This window comes from Polypterus senegalus, chromosome 1, assembly GCF_016835505.1.
Source record: "Polypterus senegalus isolate Bchr_013 chromosome 1, ASM1683550v1, whole genome shotgun sequence".
Lineage (NCBI taxonomy): Eukaryota > Metazoa > Chordata > Cladistia > Polypteriformes > Polypteridae > Polypterus > Polypterus senegalus.
The window spans coordinates 104,448,301-104,471,924 of record NC_053154.1 but is presented as its reverse complement, the minus strand read 5'-3'; the positions used below and the strand labels follow the sequence as shown (position 1 = coordinate 104,471,924).

The following is a 23,624-nucleotide window of genomic DNA, read 5'->3' as shown; positions in this document are numbered from 1 at the left end:
GTTTCTGTCTTTTCGTTTGTGAATTTTCACATTCATGAAAGATTTCAGTTTATGAGGTTATCTGTGCCACTTCTTTTATTTACTCATTCAATAAATATTAAGGGATCACAGTGGTCAGAGCCTATCCAGATAGAGACTTGAGATATTACACAGTGCACTAATAACACCCCCACACATTTACTGTATGTACAAGTGCAGTCTGAATTTGACGATCAGCATATACTACACATTTTTGGGAAAACTTCAGTACCTGGAGGGACCTCAAGTGAACTTAGAAAGAATGTGCAGTTGCGAATTCAAATTTACAAACAGAATTATTGGTATGACAGTACATTTTATTTTGCCAAAGCACTTACTGTATAATAACAGCATGTATAATAAGGAAAAGAGATATTTTTAGCCACAGTTAACAAACCATCTCTATGTTGTATTTTTATTTTTCAGCACTTTACCAGAATCTCCTCCTGATTCCAGTTCAGAACCATACTCCCCCCAGCAAGTGAATGGTAAGTTCCTTAGTGGCGTCCGCTGATTTTTTTTTATTTGCCATTTTCATAAAGCACCACGTGTGCTTTCAGGAAGAGGTGGGTCTGTTGTGTAGGGGCACTATCTTTCTGTAAACATGCCAGCTCCTACACCTTTTTTCACATTGAATTCAGTTCCCTACAGCAAGAGGAATGGCTACAGGTGCAGATCGAGAAGTTGAGGGCAAAGAAAAATATAGAAAAAAAACATCCACATGAAAAAAAAAAATATATATATATTAATGTAATGCTCATTTTCACACATGGCTGATGAAAGTGCTGGGACCTTGTGTATATTATAAAAGTTGGGTAAGTATGCATTCTTTACTTAGAAAGAAGAAGAGAGAATCAATTTATCTATAAATAACAATAAAGAAAGATTTTAAATCCCATAAATAAGCATAGGAGGTTTACATGCATATTGCATTTTCATTTGTTGTGGTCAACAGCACCTGTAGTTGCAAGGAGAAAGAGAAGCACCTTCTCCATGCTCTTATGATCAATTTTTGGAGAATAATCGCACAAGCAACATTTTTTGTCAAGTTATAATGTTACTTCTACAGATTAACTCCTAAGGACAATGTGATTCATCTAACTCTCTTGACCAGGTTTACTCTTATGCTTGGTAGATTTACCCAGTAGTGACTGCCGTTTGGTTTTTAGTGTTCATCATATAAGTCTTAGGGATGCAGGCCTCCTCCTGTGAAGGTCTAAACAGATGTTAAGCCTTCAAAATCTTTCTCAGTTTGAAGTCTAAGCATACTGGTCTTTAGCAACAGTCTGGGCTCTCTAATCTTTTAATTTCTACAAACATTTCTTTACATATGTTCATAAGAAAATTTAGAAAATTAGTGAATGAAAGAATACTGTGAAACGTATCTACATGCCGATAAACTGTTTGTCAAATAAATTTCTGGAGAATAGATGGCAGAACAAGGGAAAGATGCAGACATCTAGAAAGAATTCCAGGTAGAGATTTTTGCATCATCAGGGAGAGGCAGGAGGGTGTGGACTATGACTGTCATCTAAGTAAATCAATAATTAATGTTACATATTTAAATATGTATTTGTTTAAATACATCAGAATATGAGTGATAAATTTCAGGGCTACATGCCACAGCTAGCAAGGTGAATGTTTACTTGTTTAACACATTTTGGTTCTTAATAACAGTGACAGTTTCATGATAAATGAACACTGGAAAAAACATTCTTGTGTTGCTCCACAGCCTCCCTTTTTAAAGGGCATTACTTCTTTGGCTTTTTATATTTTGCTCATGGAATTTCATTGTTGCTGATCCTCTACCAAACCGTGGCTGTCCCAGTACTGGAAGATTTGGATGATTAAACTGAGTAAAGAAAACATCTGAACATCTGACATCTGAAAAAATATTATATTTTTAATTTTCCTGTCTTAAAATACATTTCTATAATTAAAACGTTACAACTTATTTTTTCATTCTGATTTAAATGTTGTCAATGTTACTATTCATTGGTTATAGCCATGTTGTTGTCGTCAGTGTTATAAACAATTGCTAAGCATGTGACCCCAAGGCTTGGTAGTGCCCTTCATCAAGGGATTCCCATTTAAGACGATGTCTTACTAACACACACCTCTGCATATAGAAGTGAAGATTTATGTGTTTAAAAGAAAACAAAAACAAAAAAAAAAAAACTCTTGTCTCTTTCCTCCAAGTGGTAAAATTAGCTACAAGGCTCTACCAAGAAAACCTGTGTTAGAGCCTTTGTTTTGCTCACTGCATTCTGATTTTCGTCTGATGTTCTGGTTTAGTTTCATTTTTAAGCTTGCTTCTTGTTAGGTCATTCTGACTTATTTTTTGTCTTTCTGGTTTAGACCCCTGTCTGTTTTCTGATAAATCTTGTCTCTATTTACATTTCCTGGTCATATTTTTGTACTGCTTTGCTGTATCCACTGCTCAGCCACATTTAAGATTATGGCTGATTGTTACAATGTTATTATTTAATGCTGTTACAAGCTTGTTTGCCCATTTTGAACAATTATTATTGTTGTTAATGTTGTTCATTTTTGTTATTTTTAAGATGTCATTGTCCTACCACCTTGTCTTTGGTATTTCTTATGGATATTGCTGTGTCGTGCATTGTTTTTCTAAGGTGTCTTCATTTTGTTTATTAGAAGTTGCTAGTTTAGAGGGCATTGCATGATTTTATCACATTGTCTTTTAAAAAAAAAGATAGTGGCCCACTTGCACTGCTCACTGAACTTTGCATCAATACAAAGGAAAGACACAGCAGATGTCAATGACTAAATGCAGAATCTAAGAATTATTTTTTTTTGTATCCTTCTATGAATTTTGACTTTGAATTTACCTGACATTTTGGTTTTGGTAATGCGCTTCTAGGAGTGGTGCAGTGGTAGCACTGCTGCCTTGCAGTTAGGAGGCCTGGGTTCGCTTCCCGGGACCTCCCTGCGTGGAGTTTGCATGTTTTCCCCATATCTGCGTGGGTTTCCTCAAGGTGCTCCGGCTTCCTCCCACAGTCCAAAGACATACAGCTTAGGTGCATTGGCGATTTAAAATTGACCCTAGTGTGTGTGTGTGTGCGCGCCCTGCGGTGGGTTGACGTTCTGCCCAGGGTTTGTATCCTGCCTTGCGCTCTGTGTTGGCTGGGATTGGCTCCAGCAGACCCACGTGACCCTGTAGTTAGGATATAGCGGGTTGGATAATGGATGGATGAATTTACCTGACATTTTGGTTTTGGTGATTAACTTCTAGGGGCAGCACAGTGGTGCGGTGGTAGCACTGCTGCCTCGCAGTTAGGAGGCCTGGGTTCGCTTCCCGGGTCCTCCCTGTGTGGAGTTTGCATGTTCTCCCTGTTTTCTGCGTGGGATTCCTCCAGGTGCTCCGGTTTCCTCCCAAATTCCAAAGACATGCAGGTTAGGTGCACTGATGATCCTAAATTGTCCCTAGTGTGTGCTTGGTGTGTGGGTGTGTGTGTGTGTGCCCTCCGGGGGGCTGGTGCTCTGCCCGAGATTTGTTCCTGCCTTGCGCCCTGTGTTGGCTGGGATTGGCTCCAGCATGACCCTGTGTTAGAATATAGTGGGTTGGAAAATGACTGACTGGCTGACTGATTAGCTTCTCTACTGTTCCATGCATTGCCCCATCCCTGCCTTTAGATAATTTGTTCAATACAATATAATTTCTCAGTTGCATTATTTATTTAAGACTGTTTGATCTTGTAATTTCTTCAGAATGAATGTAAAATTGATATAGTGTTAAACTGACTATTGGAGAAAACAAGGAGTGGAAAAAAGCTGTCAGCATGTATTTTCAGTGACAGATGCCAACATTTGTGTGGTGGTATCCTAGTAAAGTCATAGAACCATGCACATTCACTGCTTTTTACAAATGTATAAACGTTAGGCATGTGTGTTAAGTGCCTGGTGAATATTTACACAGCAGTTATAATGATGAACGACAGTTGTGTATGGGTTATGAATTATGTCAGAGCATTATTATTCTGGAGTAAAACATTCAGAATAATATGCAGTAATATACGTGGAGACGAGGCACAGTATACAAGATCTCAAAAAAGGATATTCCATATTAAAAGGCTGATTGAAACCCAGGGCTGGATATTAGGTCTCTGGGAAGAAAAAAATGGTGGTAATCATAGATGTATGGATCATTTTCTATCATTTCTATTTGAATGGATCTAGAATGCATTAGAATGACAGGAGTGTTTTTGGCTTCTTTGGGTTAAACTGAATATGACAATGCCAGTGCCTCAGATAAGTTATTTCTTGGGTTTGTGAGATTCACAATACTTTTTCATAATCTCACTAATTACAAGTGAAAGTTTTAAAATTTCTTATAGGTTTGTCTTTAGCACTTTGTCAATCTCATTATGGATTTTTTGTGGCATAAAATTATATCCTGACAGTTAATCTGGTTTCTATACTTTGTGTTCAGCTATTAAAAATTATTTTATAACATATTGGTTGCGATATTGCTTCTTCTGGGCGCACCATCATTTTGTGTCTTCATTGTCAAGATGCAATAACAGTTGCTACGGAGAGTGGTCCCCAGAGACTGCACAGTGAATACCATAGGAGCGCCAAGATCCATACATTAAATGCATTGACATTCAGGTTTTGCAGATAACTAAATAAGACCCTTCATACGTGTGTACAGTAGTCCTGTTTTGATTTCCAGGCTCCTGATTTTTTAATTCTCTCCCTTTAATTCTTGGCTTACCATTTTTGATTAGACAAAAGATTATGAATTCTAGCTTGAATAACGTACAACTTTGATGGAAAATTATGATAATAACAGCTGCCAATAGTGATAACGTTAAGATACAAAATACTATGGAAAATGTTTTTTGTTTTTATGTTTTAGTCACAATAGACAGCAGGTACACAGATAGGTATACTTCATTTTATGACTTTGTACCAGTTAGCTGGTACCCTGAATTTTTTAGGAACTGGTAGTTTACCATTTTTAATTGGTTAATTAATGAGTGTCATTTCATATAAATGCTAAATACAGAGTTAAAACATGGAAAATTGTATCGTCTTTGAAATCATGCTACTTTTGCACTTATCTTCATGCAGTTAATATATTTGGAAAGGTAACAGTTATGATCACACAGAGACCTTATTTATGGCATGTACTTGCTCCACACTCTTTTCTTCAGAAGAACTAAAGGAATTCAATTTCCACATGCAGCAATTGTTCATTTTAAAAAGAGAAAACATATTCAGTAAAAAAAAAAAGCTGGAATAAATTTAAAATTACTACTGTCTAAATTATGATTTTAGATAATTAATCAAGAGCTAGAGATGGTGATTGTAATTCTTAAGAAGAGCAAGGTAATGTTGAATAGGTTTGACCAGGTATACAACTTTTGACAAGACATAACCTTTGTGTACATATTATGTCATGATTACTAAATGCAGTATTGGAGAGTCCCTGGGATTTCCTGAAAAGCAAATCACTTGCTGTCATACATTTATCTGAACCATAAGTCCACTCCCTTATTAAAAAGTGCCATCGTTTAAGTAACTGCTTTGTAGTCAGTTATAGTTGGTTCACAGACTCCATGAGTGAAGTATATCATCCTGTTATATATATGCAGTTATATGCTGCATAACAGTGGGCTGGTGAAGTTAATAAGTGCAGCAGTGACAGAAAAGCAGAAACATTTAATCCTAATGACCATAAAATAAAGTAAATTAATGTGGAGGTTTGTTAGAAGCTGAACAAATACATAGATGGTAAATATCATTCAAACCTGCACTGGCAATTGGAAGGTTGCCGGTTCGAATCCCGTAAATGCCAAAAGGGACTCTGCTCTGTTGGGCCCTTGAGCAAGGCCCTTAATTTACAATTGCTGAGCGCTTTGAGTAGTGAGAAAAGCATTATATAAATGCAAAAGAAAAGAATTAAACCTGACTGACAAGGATCATGTTGTTGAGCAGAAGACAAACAATATTTTTAGACAAAAAATATACAAATAATGATAATGAGTAGCTGTAATACTGAAAGAGTGGTGTCAAAAATATCTGGCATTTTAGATCTCAGTCATTAAGACTGATCATAAAAATGCAGCAACAAATACAGAGGCATTGAATGTTCACTCATAATTATAATGACATATAAGAAGGAAAAATCTGACATTGTAGATTCAGCAATCTGAATAAGGGTTTCATATACCTTGAAGTTGCATTGACAATACAGATGTAGAATGTGGCAGTATGAGTGACTAAAACATATGAAATGGCTTCATCTAATAGTGACTTTTTATTGATGATGAATTTTTGAGAAGAGTGTCCTGCTGATTGAGAATCAGCCTGTGTTAAGAGATTTGACTTTAAGGAGTTAAAGGGCTTTCCTACAAAAAATGTACTTCTTTACCTCTCAGTAACTGCTAACTGTAAACAGCTGGCAGAGATTAAAAGCCTTGGTTTACTTGGTCTGGACAGTATTCATAAACACTAAGGCTTTTGTCAGTTCTCTACACATACTGAACAATTTCAACTAAAAGAGTAAGTTGATCTGTTTGTGAAGCACAATTAAGCATGATCTGCTTTTCTTTCCTCTGCAGAAACATGATTCCTGATAAGTTTTTCCTTCAAACTTCAAAATCTATGCAAACCTCTAACTGCCAGATTTGATTAACTTCATCAACAAGTGATATCATTGTTTCTAACTTTTCCTTGGTTCCCCTATCCAGCTGGCTCCTTTCACCCCTGCCTTCTTATAGTGGTTTGTCACCCCTGGAATTGTAGGCCCATCACTCCATGATAAAGCAGCCCCACAGTGGAGTTCACTCCTCCCGTCACCTGCTTTGCATCAGCCAGAAAGTCCAAACTCTAAAACGTCCTCCACTTGTCAGATTGGAATCTGCTTATCTGATTGGCTATGAGCCAAGCCTGACTGGAACAATAGCAGGTACTCTCAGATTAGTTTCTAACATGCAAATAATTCTGAAATCTCAAGGCCAAGAGCAGCTTGAGTTAAACCTGCTTTGGTATGAAGTCTGCTTAGTGGGACCATGCATTTTAATGCCTTTGGATCAGATCAGATTGGATTTGAGAAATCACAGACCAGGCCTATTTTTCTATCCCCTAGTTGAGAGAAGGTCATATAGAAAGGGTCATGCAGGGTCAAACCCTCTGCAGAAAGAACATCTTAAAAATGTGCAGTTGGTCATCTGGACTCGGATTATAGTGGATTCAGAAATTATTTAGACCATTCCCTTTCTACACATTTTATTGTGTTGTGAATTTAATTTTAAATTGATAAATTTGCCAATTTTGCCCATCTGTCTATACCTAATAACCCCTAATTGCAAAGTGGAAACATGTTTGCGTAGATGTTTAGTGATTTATTAAAAATCAAAACCTGAAATCTTTTATTTATGTAAGTATTCAACCCCTTAGTTTGGTACTTTTTAGAAGACCTTTTGGCATCAATTACAGCTTTGTGTCCTCATGGTTAAGTCTCTACAAGCTTTACATACTTGGATTTGAGCAATTTATTCCATTCTTCCTTGTAGATCCTCTTAAGCTCCATTAGATTGGAAGGAGCCCTGTCTGTAAACTGCCATCTTCAGGTCTGCACAGATGGTATATGGCAGTATTTCTTAAATGTTTTGGGACTGCAGAGACCTATACAAAAAATAATTGATCTTCAAAAATTATAAATTGTCAGTTCTGTGAAAAATATTTTAATCAAGAAAATATTTATAAATACATTCATATACAGCATATAGTTATCCAAAATGATGTAAAATTAAAAACTTAATGTTTGTGCTGCCATTGTATGACATAAATTATAAACATTTAGTGTAAGGCTTGTTAAGGATAGCTTTAATATACAGTAGGTGTCATATTTACCCTACTTAGATAATTTGTTTTCGTTGCAGTGACATTCAAAAATCTACCATCATATAAGCATGTAGAAGTAAACTGGAGTACAAACCTAAATGCTATTTCACTTAAAAATTTACTTTCACTTTGGTTTTTGTCTACAATTTATCAAAAATGTAAACTAGTCTTCAAATGTATTAATGTAATGTATGAGGAAAGATCATATGTTCTTCATTCATAGATTGATCATTTCTTACTTGTTTATAAAGATGAAATGGATGCAGAATTCATAAAAAACTTCACATGAGTTCTGACTTTGAGAAAAATAGTCTTCAAATTTAACTAATCATATTTTGTAAATTTGGTTGGTTACAATTGTAATCTTCTTTTTCATTTCTGTCTGATTCATCCTGTCAGGTAAGTTTTGAAGTTATCAAAATTGTTCTTTGCATCCAAAGTTAAATTTTCTTATTTGGACCTTCTGTTTTATTATAATTGTTATATATTATTGTTTGTGTTTCCTAAAGTGATGTTATTTTTTTTTTAAAGCTTTAGTATGGTAACATAACATCAAATTCTAATCCAGCCCTTACTGCCTGGTTAATCAGTTTGGATGAAAGTGCAAGAGTTGGAGAGGTTCCAGACTTCTTCTATTTCACAATTGTTCTGGTCACTGTACTCCTGGGAATACTCAAAGCTTTAGAAATAGTTGTATACCCCTGCCCTGATCTATGCCAGGGTTTGATTGTGGAGGTCTGTAGAGAGTTTCTTGGACTTCAAGGCTTGGTGTTTCTTCTGGCATGTAGTGTGAATTGTGAGACCTTGCATACAAAAGTGTGTGCCTTTCTAAACGATGTCCAGTCTATTCAGTTTGCCACAGATGGACTCTAGTCAAGTTCTAGACATGTCTTAATAATAACTAAAGCAAACATGATGCACCTGACTACAATTTGGAGTGCCATAGCAAAGATTACATATGGTTAGATCTGGGTGGCAGCTTTTTCAACCTTTTTTTAATCCAGTTCTTTCACATATACATTTTAAATGAGTTCCAGGACTCTTTATAAAATGCTTTTGAATCCCTTTACATTTAGTCCTTCATGTGCTGTCAAAAATAATATCCATACTATTTTTATGAGTTCCTGAGAATTTACAGTATGGATGCTAGTCACTGCACTACCAGAACACACTGAACATTAAGTTTCTGTTACCAGATTGCAATCACCACACTCTTTTCTACTTGGTTGTGCGATTGAGCCCTGCAAAGGACCAACATACTGTTATGCACACAGTGTTGTTGGGATAGTAATAATGCAAGTATTTTTATTTCAGTAAAATAAGTATTGCTTTAGATTACTTGTTACATTAAAAAATAATCAGAGTATGTAATGCACTTTACTTTTAATACGTTATCCCCAACACTTCTCCCAAGATTGTGCTGCTGAGCATTCAGGTAATCAATGAAAAACTGAGGCAGATTATTTCAACCAGAAGATGATCGTCTGATCAGATATATTGACCGGTAGATCGGAAAGGTAGTGCAGGTAGATCGTGTTGCATTCAAAAAAAGTTTTTTTAAACGTTAGTCTATCATATATCCTCCCTATGGCATTTTCCACTTGATTGACATACAAGGCAGCCAGTCTGAGATCTCTTTTCGTCTAACACACTGGTCAGCCTGCACGCACAATCAAACACGCAAGCTACTGCAAAACTCCGGCTATCTAAGTGATCTAGTTAGCCTTCCAATTTATATCGACTAAAGAAGGGATTTTAAAAAAATTTGTTGGTTATGGGCTGGATGTGGAATTGGAAGAGGATTTTTTTCTCTCACAATGTCACAATCGAAGTGCGTTTGTCTGATCTGTCAATCTATCATTGCTATTCCAAAGAAGGAAAATGTGGAAAGGCACTTTCGAACTGTTCATAAAAACTACAAAACTGACTTCCTTCCAAAAAGTGATCTGAATAAGAGAAAGGAGAGGGAAGTAAAATCGCAGTTAATTGGACAGCCATCATTTTTCACTCGGCTGAATTCAAAAGCAAAGACAGATGCATCGAAGCATCGTTCCAGGTGAGTCACTCGATCATTAAGCATAAGAAGTCCTTCCAGGATGGAGAGATGATAAAAGAGGTCTTCGTTGAAACAGATGGCTAGGGATAAATTCCTGCTGAGATTTCAAGACCCCTGGCAGGAGAAAAAGGAGTTTCTCCTTGTCATTAAACATGCAGAATACAAGCAACTTAATAAAGATCAATGGCAAATAGACTTGGCATTATTTTTCTGATCTGTCCAACATGTTGAATGAACTTAATTTACAGCTGCATGGAAAAGAGAAAACCATGGTCAATATAAATAGCTCAGTTAAAGTTTTCAAATGAAAAATGCAACATCTGTCCTCAAAGCTTCAGCACCTTGATTTGGGGAACATCCAAAACCTCGTGTCAGAGATGGAGAAGCAATGGAAGACGTATGCGCAACTTGACAGCATACGCTACACAGAGCAGATTGAAAATTGTCTTTCAGACTTTACTTACAGTAATGGAAAAAAAGTAATGATACCAGTGTTGCCCAATGTAACGGATTAAGAGTACCGTTTCTTCTTCACAAATGTACTCAAGTAAAAGTAAAAAGTATGGTGCAGTAAAACTACTCTTAGAAGTACAATTTTTTAAAAAAGTTACTCAAGTAAATGTAAGGGAGTAAATGTAACTCGCTACTGCCCACCTCTGATACTCAGTGTATATACTGTATGTATATATATATATATATATATATATATATAGTGTATATATATACACTGTATACCGTAAATCTTCTAGTAGTGGCCAGCTTCTTATTGACGCCCGTTTCCAATAAATGCCGGGTTTGAAGAGATGCGCGACAAATAGACGCGGGTCTCTAATAGTAGCCGGTCTCCTTTAAGCGCCGGTCTTTAGTAAACGCCGATCTCCAATGACCCACCGCCTTTTTCGTACCACCTGGGCTACCACCCTCCTGCAGTGAATGATACGGTAAGTACCTTTTCGTGTCAAAAATGTTTTGTCGTCGGATGCTATCGAGGAAGCGAGAAAGTCAAAAAGAAATTTCTTTGTGTACATTTTGCCCTTTCGTCTCCACGTCAATAATAACCCCACAGGGAGGGCAGAGGTGGCGGGAAGAACATGAAAATGCCATCTTCGACACGTTAATCCCCATAAAACTGATTACTGCGCGACAACAAGCAATGGGAGTACCTGTATTGCCATCACAAGAAGAGGAAGATGAAGAAGAACTCGCAAATAACGAAGCAATCATTACCTATTCAGACGATGAGTAGATGATAAGTACTGTACTTTATTGTATCTTATCCAGTCTCATGTCGTAATGTATACGTATATGCGTGAGTTTGGAGCTTATTGCATTTCCTTATGTTCCGCAGGGGACTTGTCGGGCTGATGAGCGCTTTCGTGCGAAATTCGGACTGGTGCAGGCCAGTGCTGGTGGCATCATTGGCAAGAAAGTTGTCTACCGTACCTGTTTTTCATGCTTACGGTAGTACCGTACTGTATACTGCTTTAATAAGACCGTACTGCTGTACTGATAATTTCATTAAATCCTGAAATGTTCATCCGGTGTTGTTGCCTACATTTTGTGACCGTAAATACGGTACCATACCATATTTTACTGCCAAATGAACCCCGTTTACCCATCACCATTTCATCTGCGAGGCGAATAATAGCCGGTCTCCAACAACCGCCGGTCTCTTTTAAACGCCGGGCCGTCCAAATAATTTTTTGAATAAACGCCGGGGCTACTATTGGAAGATATACGGTAAGTATATATATATATATTTTTAATGTAGGTAGATCATTTCGACCTGGTCATTTTAAAAGTAGCTCACAGGCCGAAAAAGTGTGGTCACCCCTGTCTTTGTCTATAGTTCCACATTTTCTACGTGTGGCTGCTGGATGTGTGTACAAAGCAAAGACTTGCGCATGCTACAGAATTCTTGTGTGTAACCTGGTTAAGGGTTTACATGGCCAGATAACTAGGTTACTTGTAGAGAAATGTATGTGTGTTCCCTTGGTTTCTCAGAGACCAATTTCCCAGATACTCTAACTGGAATAATAGTAAAGAGGGCAATTTTTAATCCAGGTTTCTGTTAGTAAGTGGGTGATTAAACCACATGTAAATGCACTCAGTGAGAAGTGGAACCAAGCTGGCCTTTTAATCAGGCATCATTCTGAGAGATACTAAGGGCTCAGAAGTGAACAGGCAGTAGATCTCACTATAGTGAGTTCTAGTCTAGTATTCCTTTAAGAAAATAAAGCCTGTCCCTAACCTGTAAAATGACTCCTGGGCACAGCTCATGTAACTCTTATAGGGATTTTATAGCCACCTCTTGAATGAGCATATTAAGACAGAGTTAGGAGAAGAGTTGTGTCAAAAGATTGAAAGAGATAAACGCTGTATTGTTGTAACTTCAGTGTTTTTTTGGAAAGATTGGAGATTTTGAAATTTAGTTTACTTTAAAAGAGAATTATACATGACAATTTTTTGCATTTAAAATCATGCAAAGACACAAAGAGTATCACTGTGAGATGCAGGTTTTGTGCTTATTTGACAGTGGGTGATTGTGGTACTTGCTCTCAGGCTGCCGGCAGTGTTCAATCATTGCACACTATACAAATCTCCATTTGTGAAATAGTTTGGCATGCTCTAAATATACAGATAACCACGTCAAAAATACTTTCTCTGTATCTCTTTGGCAGTGTTTAAAAGAAGTACCTCCATCAGTGCAATAAAACTCCTCTTTATTTTTCCGTTTATGATGCACACCAAGTAGAACACAATTTTTTCCAGGAATTTATGCACAGTTGGCATACAGAAAATGTTATCACTTGTTGAGCATCACCAAGTGAAGACAGAACTTTGAACGTTGTGCTTTATAGTCCAACTCCTTAGCCACTAAGTCATGCTCTCTGTGTAACAAAAATCTCTGCCATGAGCTTTGTTATAGGCAAGATGACTACAGACATGGTGCCATGTGAATGTACTAGACTTTTGTCAGTTCAAACAATATTGGTAAGCTAGATTGTGCTTTACTTTGTGTAATATAGTTAGGCTTAGTAGTGTATAAAATTCTATTTTGACACTAGTGAGCCCACAGAGAAAGAAAAGATAATTATTTCTGCAAATGCTGAGTGACCAAGAACACAAATTTTTCATACAAAGACTAGACTGAAGTGTGCAGGAAGGTTGCATGTCAGCTTAAAAGAGTCAAGAATACCTGTCTGTGATTTTATTTTAGGACTGATTCATAATCAAGAGAAAGCCAGGGCAGTCAATTTAAAACTTTCTAAAATAAAATAATCAGTGTATTCCACATGCTGACAATACAGGTACAAAAATCGTTTGTGCCATGCCTAACAAACATCAGTTCCAGAAATCAACCTGCAATTTTTAGAAGGCCTTGGCTTTGTTGACATGCCTGTAAGAAGTATACCACATGGAAGCTGATTTTTGACCCTTGTAGAAAGAGGTGGTCTTGATGGCATTTGTTTCAGACAATGCCATTCTGTTACAGTGCTCCAAGTCAATGGCCCCTAAGTCATGACATTGTAAATATGGCAGATAATTCTAAGTCCTGTATGTGTACTTAAAATGCCGTTGTTTGCTGCTCAGTTAGAAATTTTAGGTAATGAAAGTATTCATAAAAGCAATATTTAGGTTAGCAAAATGTAATTTGTAATTATCATCTTAATAGGTAACATTTATGATGCGACTAAATGTGACTAAATATGATTGGTGATGGCAATTTGTTATGACAAATTATTTGAATTTGTTTTAATTTTCATGTTTATTTTTTGCACATAACAAATTGTGGGTTATATAATTGCAGCTGTCTGCAGTACATTTGAAGATTATCCTTCAGTTAGATTATAAAACAGCAAAACTTTACCATGAGTTAGTTTTTCTTCTAAGCAGGGCTAGTATTAGATGCATTATGGTTTCAGTCTATTTTTGACTTTGACTTTTGATTTTTGGTTTGCCCCTGTGCTTTGGTCGATCATGGTACTTTGATCCATAGTTTGGACTTTTGCATGTTGGTCATTTGTCATTACATATTTTCCAAGGCTGCCCATTGTATTGCATTAAAGCTTAAAGCTTTGATTGAGGTTTTCATGAAGTATTAGCTTTGTTTCCATGATTAACCCAGGTTTATTCTTTTTGATTGTAAACCTGAGTTAATTTCTTAGTTCTGGAGGGGGTTTTGTAAGAGAGTTGAGATAGATTTGAAACTGACTTTGGGTTGTCATCCAGAGTGCAATAAGTTATGTGAAAGAGTAAATCAATTTTTTTTTGTTGTGCACAGTTAACAATTTTCAGTCTGATTGGGTCAATGTTTTTTTCTATGGCTGAATTTTTAACTCTTCTCTAAAAATTTCACCATTTGAGTGCCCTCTAAGTCCTATGTGGACAAGCAGAGGCGCGTCCATTCTATATTTCAGATAGGACATGAGGTGTGTCTTGCAAGCCATAACATCCATCTAGGTTTACCATCTTAACAGTTGAGTCCAAGATTCATTGAACCGTATGCCATTCTCCTGAGAGTGACTCTGATTAGAGTGTATCTAATCTGTGCTGCATATTAGTGTGTCAGTCAATCACTTGCCGTCCCATTCAACCTTTGTTCCTGCCTAGCTCGTGCATAGACTCTAGCTTTCCACATCCTTGCAGACAGTTCCCGAAAATAGATGAACATACCTAAACAGACTGGTGGATTAATCTGCCAGTTTAGAGAGGTTTAGTGCTATACATTGATCCATATATTTTTGATAAATTATCTTTAAAATAGAATTTTCTAAATGATTTCAAGAACTATATTTCAGTGAAATCTGCTGTTATGTCTAAATCTATAACATTTGAACACTGCTATCACTAACTGTTGTGGTTATTGCTTTCCTATATACGTTTGAAGAATATTGCCACATGTTGGTCAGATTTTGTAACCATATTTAAGAATGTCACTTATTGCATTGCTCTTATGAAGAGTACAGGATGTATATCGCACACTGTAATAAAACATTTTTCTCTACAGACCACCACATGCTTCGGACCATGACTCCTGAAAACTTATGCCATGTGACACCACCTTCAAGAATGGAACACCAGCAACCTTCTGGTCCTGCCCATATGCAGGGTCCTCCTCCACATCCTCACTATCCTAGCATGCCCCGGGACATGTATATGAAGGCAGAGCCATTGATGTCACAGTATTCACTTGGACCCGGAATGGTATCTAACGATATTCAGCACAGCCAGCAAAGCCAGATGTTGCACCAGCTGTTACAGCATCACCAAGTTGGAGCAGAGTAAGTGAAACCTGGAAAAATAAAAAAGTTCACAAAAGCAAAATACTATTAAAATGTACATACTTAATGTAAAGTAAGAAAAGGAAGTGTTTGACTTTAATTTTAAATAACTAAGACATGGTTGTCATTGTAAGTCATTACGAGAGAATACGAACATGTAAATAAGGTGAGGTATAGAAACCAAATGAATCTTTATCCCTCTCTACTTGGTATAACCAAGTAATTTACTTACCACAGAATATTTTCCTAACTACTGCATGTATTCTACCAGCCCATAAGAAGTAAATTTTTTTGCCGTTCAGTAAAATAATTAGTTTCTTGCTGTGTCCAGTATGGAATATTAGCTCCACAAGTAGAGGAGGTTCAGTGCTGGGAAATGTACTGTGGAAAAGTAATTCTGCTTAAAGAACAAACACAAAACCATAACAACAACAAATAACCACCACAACAACTAATATCAGTCACTATACAAATGATAATTTTATGTACTGTTTGTATTAAAGAATTATTCATCATGTAGCATCAGATTATGTCAGGACACTCTGATTGAATATCAGCAGGGTGAATGCTGCTTGGTTAGGATGCACTCCCCCTCTTGATCACTTTATTGGTTCAATGTGTTGGCTGTTACGTTGTTCCAGTGCTGTGAAAATCTGCAGAAGAATTTAAAGGGTGTACTGTAAGGTTATAAAGTTTTGGAGGACTGCAATTCAAAAGTCATATGTTGAACAGGTTACTCCAGCCTGTCTGAAGTGCACTGGTGGTAGTGTTTTATGTAACTTTAAGTTACCCTAGGTTCTTGTCTGTAAGCCGGACTCGTGTATAAGCCGGAGACCAAAAGTCATACGAATTTTTAAAATAAAATCTTATCATAGATAAGCCGGACTCATGGATAAGCCGAACGTACTATAGCCTATAACTAATAGAAGGGAGGGAGGTCAGTGGTCTTTCTTTTCTTTTCTTTAAGGGGGAGAGAGTGTGAGATATTGGTGTCTCTCTCACTCCCCGCAAGGCGCGGTTGGAGCAGCCAGAGCGCGTTCTTTCTGCTGTGGGCGTCGCCGAGTCAACACGCGTGCATAGCGGTCATTTAAATTATGATTTTGTTAAATTTTTGTTTTGTGAAATTTGTTAAAATGGGTAATGTAAAGAAGAATTGAAAATCTTATCCCAATCATCGAAAACTTGAAGCGGTGAGCTATACCGAAAAGTATGCCAATGCGCCGGCGGCTAAAGAGTTCGGAACAGACGAGTCAAACATCCGGCGATGGAAAAAAAAAAGCCTGTTATAAAAGCAATGCATCCGAAGAAGCGCTGTCGTCGGTCCCGAAAAGAGTTTTGGCCGGAATTGGAGTCACAATTGAAGACATGGATTATCTCCAGACGCAATGAAAATAGAAGAGTGTCGACCACTGGAATTCGTTTGAAAGCGAAAGAATTGGCAAAACATTTAAAAATCAATGACTTTAAAGGCAGCAAATGTTGGTGTTTTCTGTTTATGAAAAGACACAACTTATCTGTAAGAGCCATTACATCTATTGGACAGAAGTTACCACAGGATTGGGAAGAGAAAATGGCCGTCTTTGGGATTTTTGTCAAAAATGCGATCAATGGAGTCAATTTCGAACACATCGGGAATATGGATGAGGTCTCCATCAGTTTCGATGTGCCCAGTGATTTCACAGTTGAGACAATGAGATCAACTGATGTCAGAATCACCACCACTGGCAATGAAAAGTGCAATTTTACTGTTGTCTTGTGTGCTACAGCCGATGGTGGAAAATGCAAACCTTTAGTGATTTTCAAACGAAAAACTATTCCTAAAGATGTCTTCCCTAAAGGAGTTATTGTCACAGCAAACGAAAAGGGATGGGTTGACGCGGATATGGTCAGCTATTGGTTAGAAAACACTTGGCGTAAATGCAAGAATTCATTTTTTTGCCAGAAATCAGTTTTAATATACGATTCGGCTCGACTTCACATCACAGAAGAAGTCAAAGAAAAGGTGAAAAAGTATTCACAATTGGCTGTTATTCAAGGAGGACTGACATCTAAATTACAGCCACTGGATCTAAGCGTTAATAAATCTTTTAAAATCAAAATGCGTGAGAAATGGGAGGAATGGATGGTCAATGGTTACCATTCATTCACTAAGTCTGGATCAATCAAAAGGGCCTCTTATGCTGAAGTATGTCAATGGATCGACGAATGTTGGAGTGAAGTAACCGCGGATTGCATTAAAAATGGATTTAAAGCCGCGAATATCTGCGAATATCCAACCGAAGTGCTAACAACTGTGACATCTCGTGCCACTGATAGTGAAGAAGAATCTGAAGAAGAATCCGAAGATCAAATTGAATCTGATATTCCAGAATCTTTTAACGAGATGTTTGATCTCTTTAATACTGAATCTGATGAAGAATTTGATGGCTTTGATTAACTAACTTTTTTTAATAAATTGATTTTGTGTATAAGCCGGACTTATGTATAAGCTGATATTCTATTTTTTCATTTTCACAACTTTTTTCGTTAGATAAGCTGCGGCTTATAGACAAGAACTTAGGGTAATATTGTTTTGGTACATTAAACCAATCAAAGATTAACTAGGAATCTGTAGAAGCAAAGAACTTTCTCAGAATTTCTCCTGGTAGAGCTCAAGAAATGCCTGTCACAGATGTTTAATGAAAAGGAAAAACAAGCACTGTGACATATTAGCAACAACAAATATAAATAATATGCATGTATATATCTCTCCATTAAAAAAAAAAAAACTTGCAATGAGACGAGACTTTTTCATGGGGATGAGAAGTGATCTTTTGAAGAGAGAAGAGAGACAGAGACACTTCCTCGAGGTGGCCAAGTCATGTCATACTTACAACCTTCAGACACAAGTCCCGTGATACACATGCAGAGCAAGTTGAAGATAATGGAAATAGGAAAATTCAAAAGTCTCCAAAAGTGAGAGTAAAGATCACATTAGCGCAAACAATCTGAAAATAATACTCAGGGAAATAATGGAACTGCGAAAAGAGATTGAATATTCAGTTGCTGTACAGTCTTTCAAATGTTCGCAGCCCCTCACAAAATGCAGATCATGCAGCACACAGAAGCAGCAAGCCAACAGCTTCTCGAGCAAAGAAGAGGTGAAAAATACACCTGTTATTTGTTTCCCAATGAATCACTGTTTAAGAGGGGTTTCGGAGGAGCGGTGGCTTCTCCTTGGGGTGTGCTCAGCCACCCTCTTCACAACAGCGCCTACTACTGGCTTATGGGTAGGCGAGCGAAATGCAGATCACGTGTGAGGGCAGCAACAGCATGCCAGCAGCTGCTCAAGCAAAGAGGAGTTAAAAAAATGTATTTGTTTCCCATTGTATCACCGTTTAATAGGGGAGTTGGAGAGTCGGCTGCTGGCAGGGAGGGAAAGGGATTGGCAAGGAAGCGAGCAGGGGGCAGCCCCCTATTTGTAAATAAAATAATATTTCATAAGCAAGTAAGTAGACTGTTTAAATGAGTTCAAAGCCTAATAAATACTAGACCACAGTGGCACACTGTATTTTGATTTATGTTCACTGCTGCCTGTATTTGAATAATATAGTATAAGGCATCATGTTATATGACTAGAGTAATAATATGCTGTTTTTTCTCTTTTGGTAAGTGTGTTTAGTTTAGCGAGGTAAATATGCTTTTTAGGTTTAGAAACATTTTCCTTCATTAAAACTTTGGCTTATCCAGAGCTGAGATCATTTAGTGTGTTTTTCTCTGTCTATGCCAGTTCTCTACCCAGTCATGTTCTATGATTTTTACATGTTCTTCACACCTCTGCATGCGTTTCATCTGAGGTACTCCAGATTTTCTGACTCATCCCAATGTTAGAGTAATTGCCAATACTAAATTTCTCATTACATATATGACTGTGGGTGTGTGGTCAAATTGGGGCTTTTAACAGATTGGTGCTGCATCCAGGTTTAGCTGCTGCCTTGCACTCAGTGCTGTTGGGGTAAGCTCTGTCCACCTGTGACACTGAATACACAGACATTTGCACACCAGGACAATTTAAAACCACCATTTAACTGTACAGTATACCAAGAACACTTATTTTATGAATTCAGGAGGATAGCCAAAGTATCTCAGAAAAACTCATGTACACATGAGAACAATGTGCAGTCTCCAGCATCATCAACCACTACAGCACTTTACATATGACAATATTTAAAACCAATTCAGAGACATGATACAGAAATGCACATAATCAGGAAAATTCTACTTTGTTTACATGTGACAGATCTCTATTTTCTACATAAATCATTATTTCTCGCTTTGTTTAATGTTGACCAAAATGAACAGAACAGCTTCAAGGGGATCTGCAGTGTCATTAAAATGTGCAGTACGTTTCACTGTTCAGAAATTCACTGTTTGTCTGGCTTAATTTTTGTTTTCCTTGTTTGATGCATTTTGACATAATTCTGTCAATATAGTTTGTGTTTTTCAGTAACTAGCCTCTTCCACATACTCAATCAAGATATGATGTATGTATTTAAAGTTATCTACCCCATAGCAAAATATGTTTATGGAAAATGTAGAGTTTCAGTTCAGTTCAGAAATCCCCATTTAATGTTGCTTTATGGGAGGTGTTCAAAGAGACAGTTGTTGACTCCCAAAACATACACTATGAAAAGAAAACAAGTCTTCTCCTCCTTTTAAAAAAGAATGAAATGCAGATGATGGATAGGTAGGTGGAACTGGCCAGGGATTACAAACCTTTACCCAGATCAACAGCATTATTGCTAAGAATGAGGCAAATATATGACCCTCTAACCCTCTGTCATGATCTGTTTTGATCCACATCTTTGACAGTATATAAAGGTCAGGCACTGGATGGTGTACAGTAAATACAGTATATTTTTACTTTTGGACAGATGTGCTTTAATATGAAAACAGTATTTAATTTTATATAATGAATATAAAAGTAAGATTTGTAAAACTCACCTAACATTTACTTACAACACTGTGTATTTTTATTTGCACAAATACTATTTGCATTTCTTATTTTTGTAGCAGTCACCATTATTTTATATTTTGTATTCCATTCTGATTCTATTGCAGTCCTACTCTTGTTGTGTCACATTTTTTGGGGAAATAGTTTATACAATCCACAACTCTTACTACATTTTGTGACCTTTAATTCATGCAAGTATGAAATGATTAAATGCTAAAAGCTCAATATTATTTTTTTTATATTAGAACCTTAGAATAGCTGAACAGTTTTGACAAGGGCAATTCAGCCCAACAAGCATGCCAGTTCTGTTCACCTAGAATCTCCAAAATGTCTTAGTTGAGGTTTGAAGGTCCCTAGAGACCTATTCTCTACCATATTACTTGATAATTTATTCCATGTTTCTGTAGTTCTTTGTATGAAGAAAAACTTTCTTTGCGCAAATATCTGCGCTTAACAAGTGTTTTGGTGAAACGTTTATGTTAAAATAACAGCAAGCATCCTCTAAACTCATTTCCTTTATAATTTTAAACATTTAGATCATGGTAACGTCTTAGTCTTCGTTTAGCTAAAGTTAAAAGGTTCAGCTCCTTCAATCTTTCCTGATAACTCAAATCTGTCTGTCCTGGAATCATCCTCTTTGTATTTTTGCATCATGGAGACCAAACTTAGGTCCAGTGTTGTCTGAGTTCTGTTCTGATTATTCCTAAATACTAAATCTAGAGAGTCTACCCACCTCATTGTTGCTTTAAAATAATCTCACTAAACAAAAAATGTGTCACCCCTGCATAAATTGTACCTTATAGTTCATAACACCTCTGTGAGACTGAAGAACATCCTCAATTCTATCTAGCATGACTACCACCAGTTCATGGATGTAAGTGACATGAGTGTTTATCCACTCTTTCAGTGCCAAATTCCAGAGTTTGGCCAGATTTATTATATGGCTCCACTGGCATTTCACTCATTGCTTCAAACAGTTCCACAGATGCAAGAATGCTTCAGAACGTTCTTTGCGCCAATCACACATAGCAACAACTGTCATCTTGGAAGACTGGCATAACCATTCTGTATTCACTCTGGAGAGAAAGCACAAAAGGCAACACATGGTCATCCAGAAGCCCAATGTAGCACTTCTGGTTCAAGTCATTATCCCACTCAAAGGACCGATTTCCTTATAATTTAAGCACCCCTGAACATCAGAGAGTAGATTCTCGCTTGAACAGCATCTTAAACACAGTCCTCATGGAAGGCTTTATGCAGTTTATAAAGTACCTGTTGCTTCACATGATTGCAGTAGAAGCAGAAAAGCAACTCTCCAGATCAGATAACATGTTTTCTTGTCGACATTCCAGTGTTTGTGGGTCTGTGCCCACTGTAACCAAGCATATTTAAGAACAGCCTTTTCTGCAGTACTCTGCTCCAGATATCCATGGCATGCAGTTCCTTTTTGAGTGTTTGTTTGTAAATGGCTTGCTGTGGTCCTGCATTGACTGTCTGTATGGTTTGCTTTGACAATGTGTTACACATGGTGACGGTCCCTATCTGTGAGCACTGTCCTTTGACCTCAATTCTACAGTTGATTGTTACGTATGCCACTGCTGGAACACCTGTTGTTCAGTAGGCTTTGATATACCTTCAAGTTGGCAGCTTCCTTTACACTATGCCCTTTGGCTTAAACGTAATGAACACTTCTTGCCAATAATTTACATCTGTTTTGTATCACATTTTTCACATAGAGAACCAAACGCATGTGGCAAATCACTACATCTCATCCTCTTTATGAAATGTTTTGCACATGATACAGCTATTTGTAGGATGATATTCATACTGTGATTCCCTCTGTTGGTGTCGGAAGTATGTATCATCTCTTATACTGCCAGTGACAATTTTATTTCCAGTGAACTAACTATGATGAAAGCGATCATTGTTTATGTTCTAATGCTGTTCTGCTTGTGAGGGTAGTACAGTTAATATTTTGGTAATCAAAGCCCCCAGTGACTCTAATATCCCCTTGTAAACTTGCCTTTTAATGTTATTAATTAAGAGGTATATTGAAACTACGGTCAGCATTAGGCGGCCTTTAATACACACCTAATATAAGGCCAGATTCCTCACTAAGACAATAGTCCACCATCTAACTGAAGAAGACTTACATTCAAATCATGTTTTACATAAATGGCAAATCCCCCCACCTTTTTGGTTTTGCCCGTCTTTCCTAAATGAAGTATTTTTTTGGAAAATTGTTCTGGCCAAAATTAAATTCAGTCCAAAGTGTTAACTACATTGAAAAGTAATACATTTGTACACGTGGCATTTAATTTTGGCATGGATTTATCATGTCAAAATTAAAAACATATCAACCAAATGATTGATTGCTTTTCAATACAGCAATCATGTCTTGTGTCAGTTTCAAATGCAATGCAAAAGCATATTGCATTTTAATTCATGCCCATAGATTGTGAGTCATAACTAAAAGCAAAGCAAACACATTGCATTTTGCTTAGCAGTAGCTCCATGTGTATTGTATTTCAATTGGAGATGACCAAGCTTTGGTCGTGCCAAAACTAAATGTAACTAAATGACCAGTCAGCATCAAGAGGTGGGGCAAGGGATATATAGGTTATACTCATCCCCATTTCTATTATTTAGCAAGATTTCTGTTATTGCTATTACATCATAATTACAGTATGTTCAGATGCAAATAAATCTGACTAACATATTAACTAACATATTAGCTTTAATACTCCTAGCATTAAGGCATTCATTTTTAAATATATTTTCTACTTTTCTTTTGTTTGAAAGCCAACCTTTAAAGTTATCTAGTATGTTTGTATTTACACTACTACCTGTCCCTTCATGGTAAATTTAAATTCTGTCCTGTCCTAAACTCCCTTTGTGGTTTAAACAATCCTTAATTCAGTCCTACTCACATAACAACGCAATATATTAGTGCCCTCTTGTTCTAACGTGACCCATCACAGCAAAACAGGTTCCATCTGTTGCACAAGGAGTTCCAATGTCCCATAAACCTGTTGCCCTCTATCCTATGCCAAGATTTGATCCACATTTATTACAAATAAGGTTCACGGATTAATAGTTCTACTCAAGGAACTACTAACTGTACCTTCTTATCCTCATGCGTGTTCTCAGTGAGAAAATTTATATCACAGTTTTGAAATACACAGAATTTCAATAAATATTGATTCATGTAAATATTTTTGAGATTTAATATTAATGTGATTTCACATCATTCTCGACTTTCTGTTTGTTTCTCTTGTGCTTGTCACTATGGTAACTATAATCAATTCTAGTCTCCTTCATAAAAAGTTTTGATTAATCGTAATTCTTTTTTTTTTTTCTCATTTTTGTTTTTCTCTGTATAGACACTGTATATTAG

At 36.9% G+C, this 23,624-nt stretch overlaps 1 protein-coding gene across 6 annotated transcripts in view; it reads left to right on the top strand.

Annotated features, from left to right (window-relative positions):
• The window catches only part of myrf (myelin regulatory factor), a 161,702-nt gene that overhangs the window by 74,533 nt on the left and 63,545 nt on the right, over positions 1–23,624 (top strand). For 5 of the 6 annotated variants that reach the window (XM_039755349.1, XM_039755331.1, XM_039755357.1 and 2 more), the window contains exons 4-5: positions 445–506; positions 14,961–15,234. In XM_039755349.1, the coding sequence (XP_039611283.1) occupies positions 445–506; positions 14,961–15,234 (336 nt within the window). Of the gene's footprint in view, positions 1–444; positions 507–637; positions 834–14,960; positions 15,235–23,624 lie in introns of those variants that run through there. The other variant, XM_039755366.1, reaches the window with a different exon arrangement.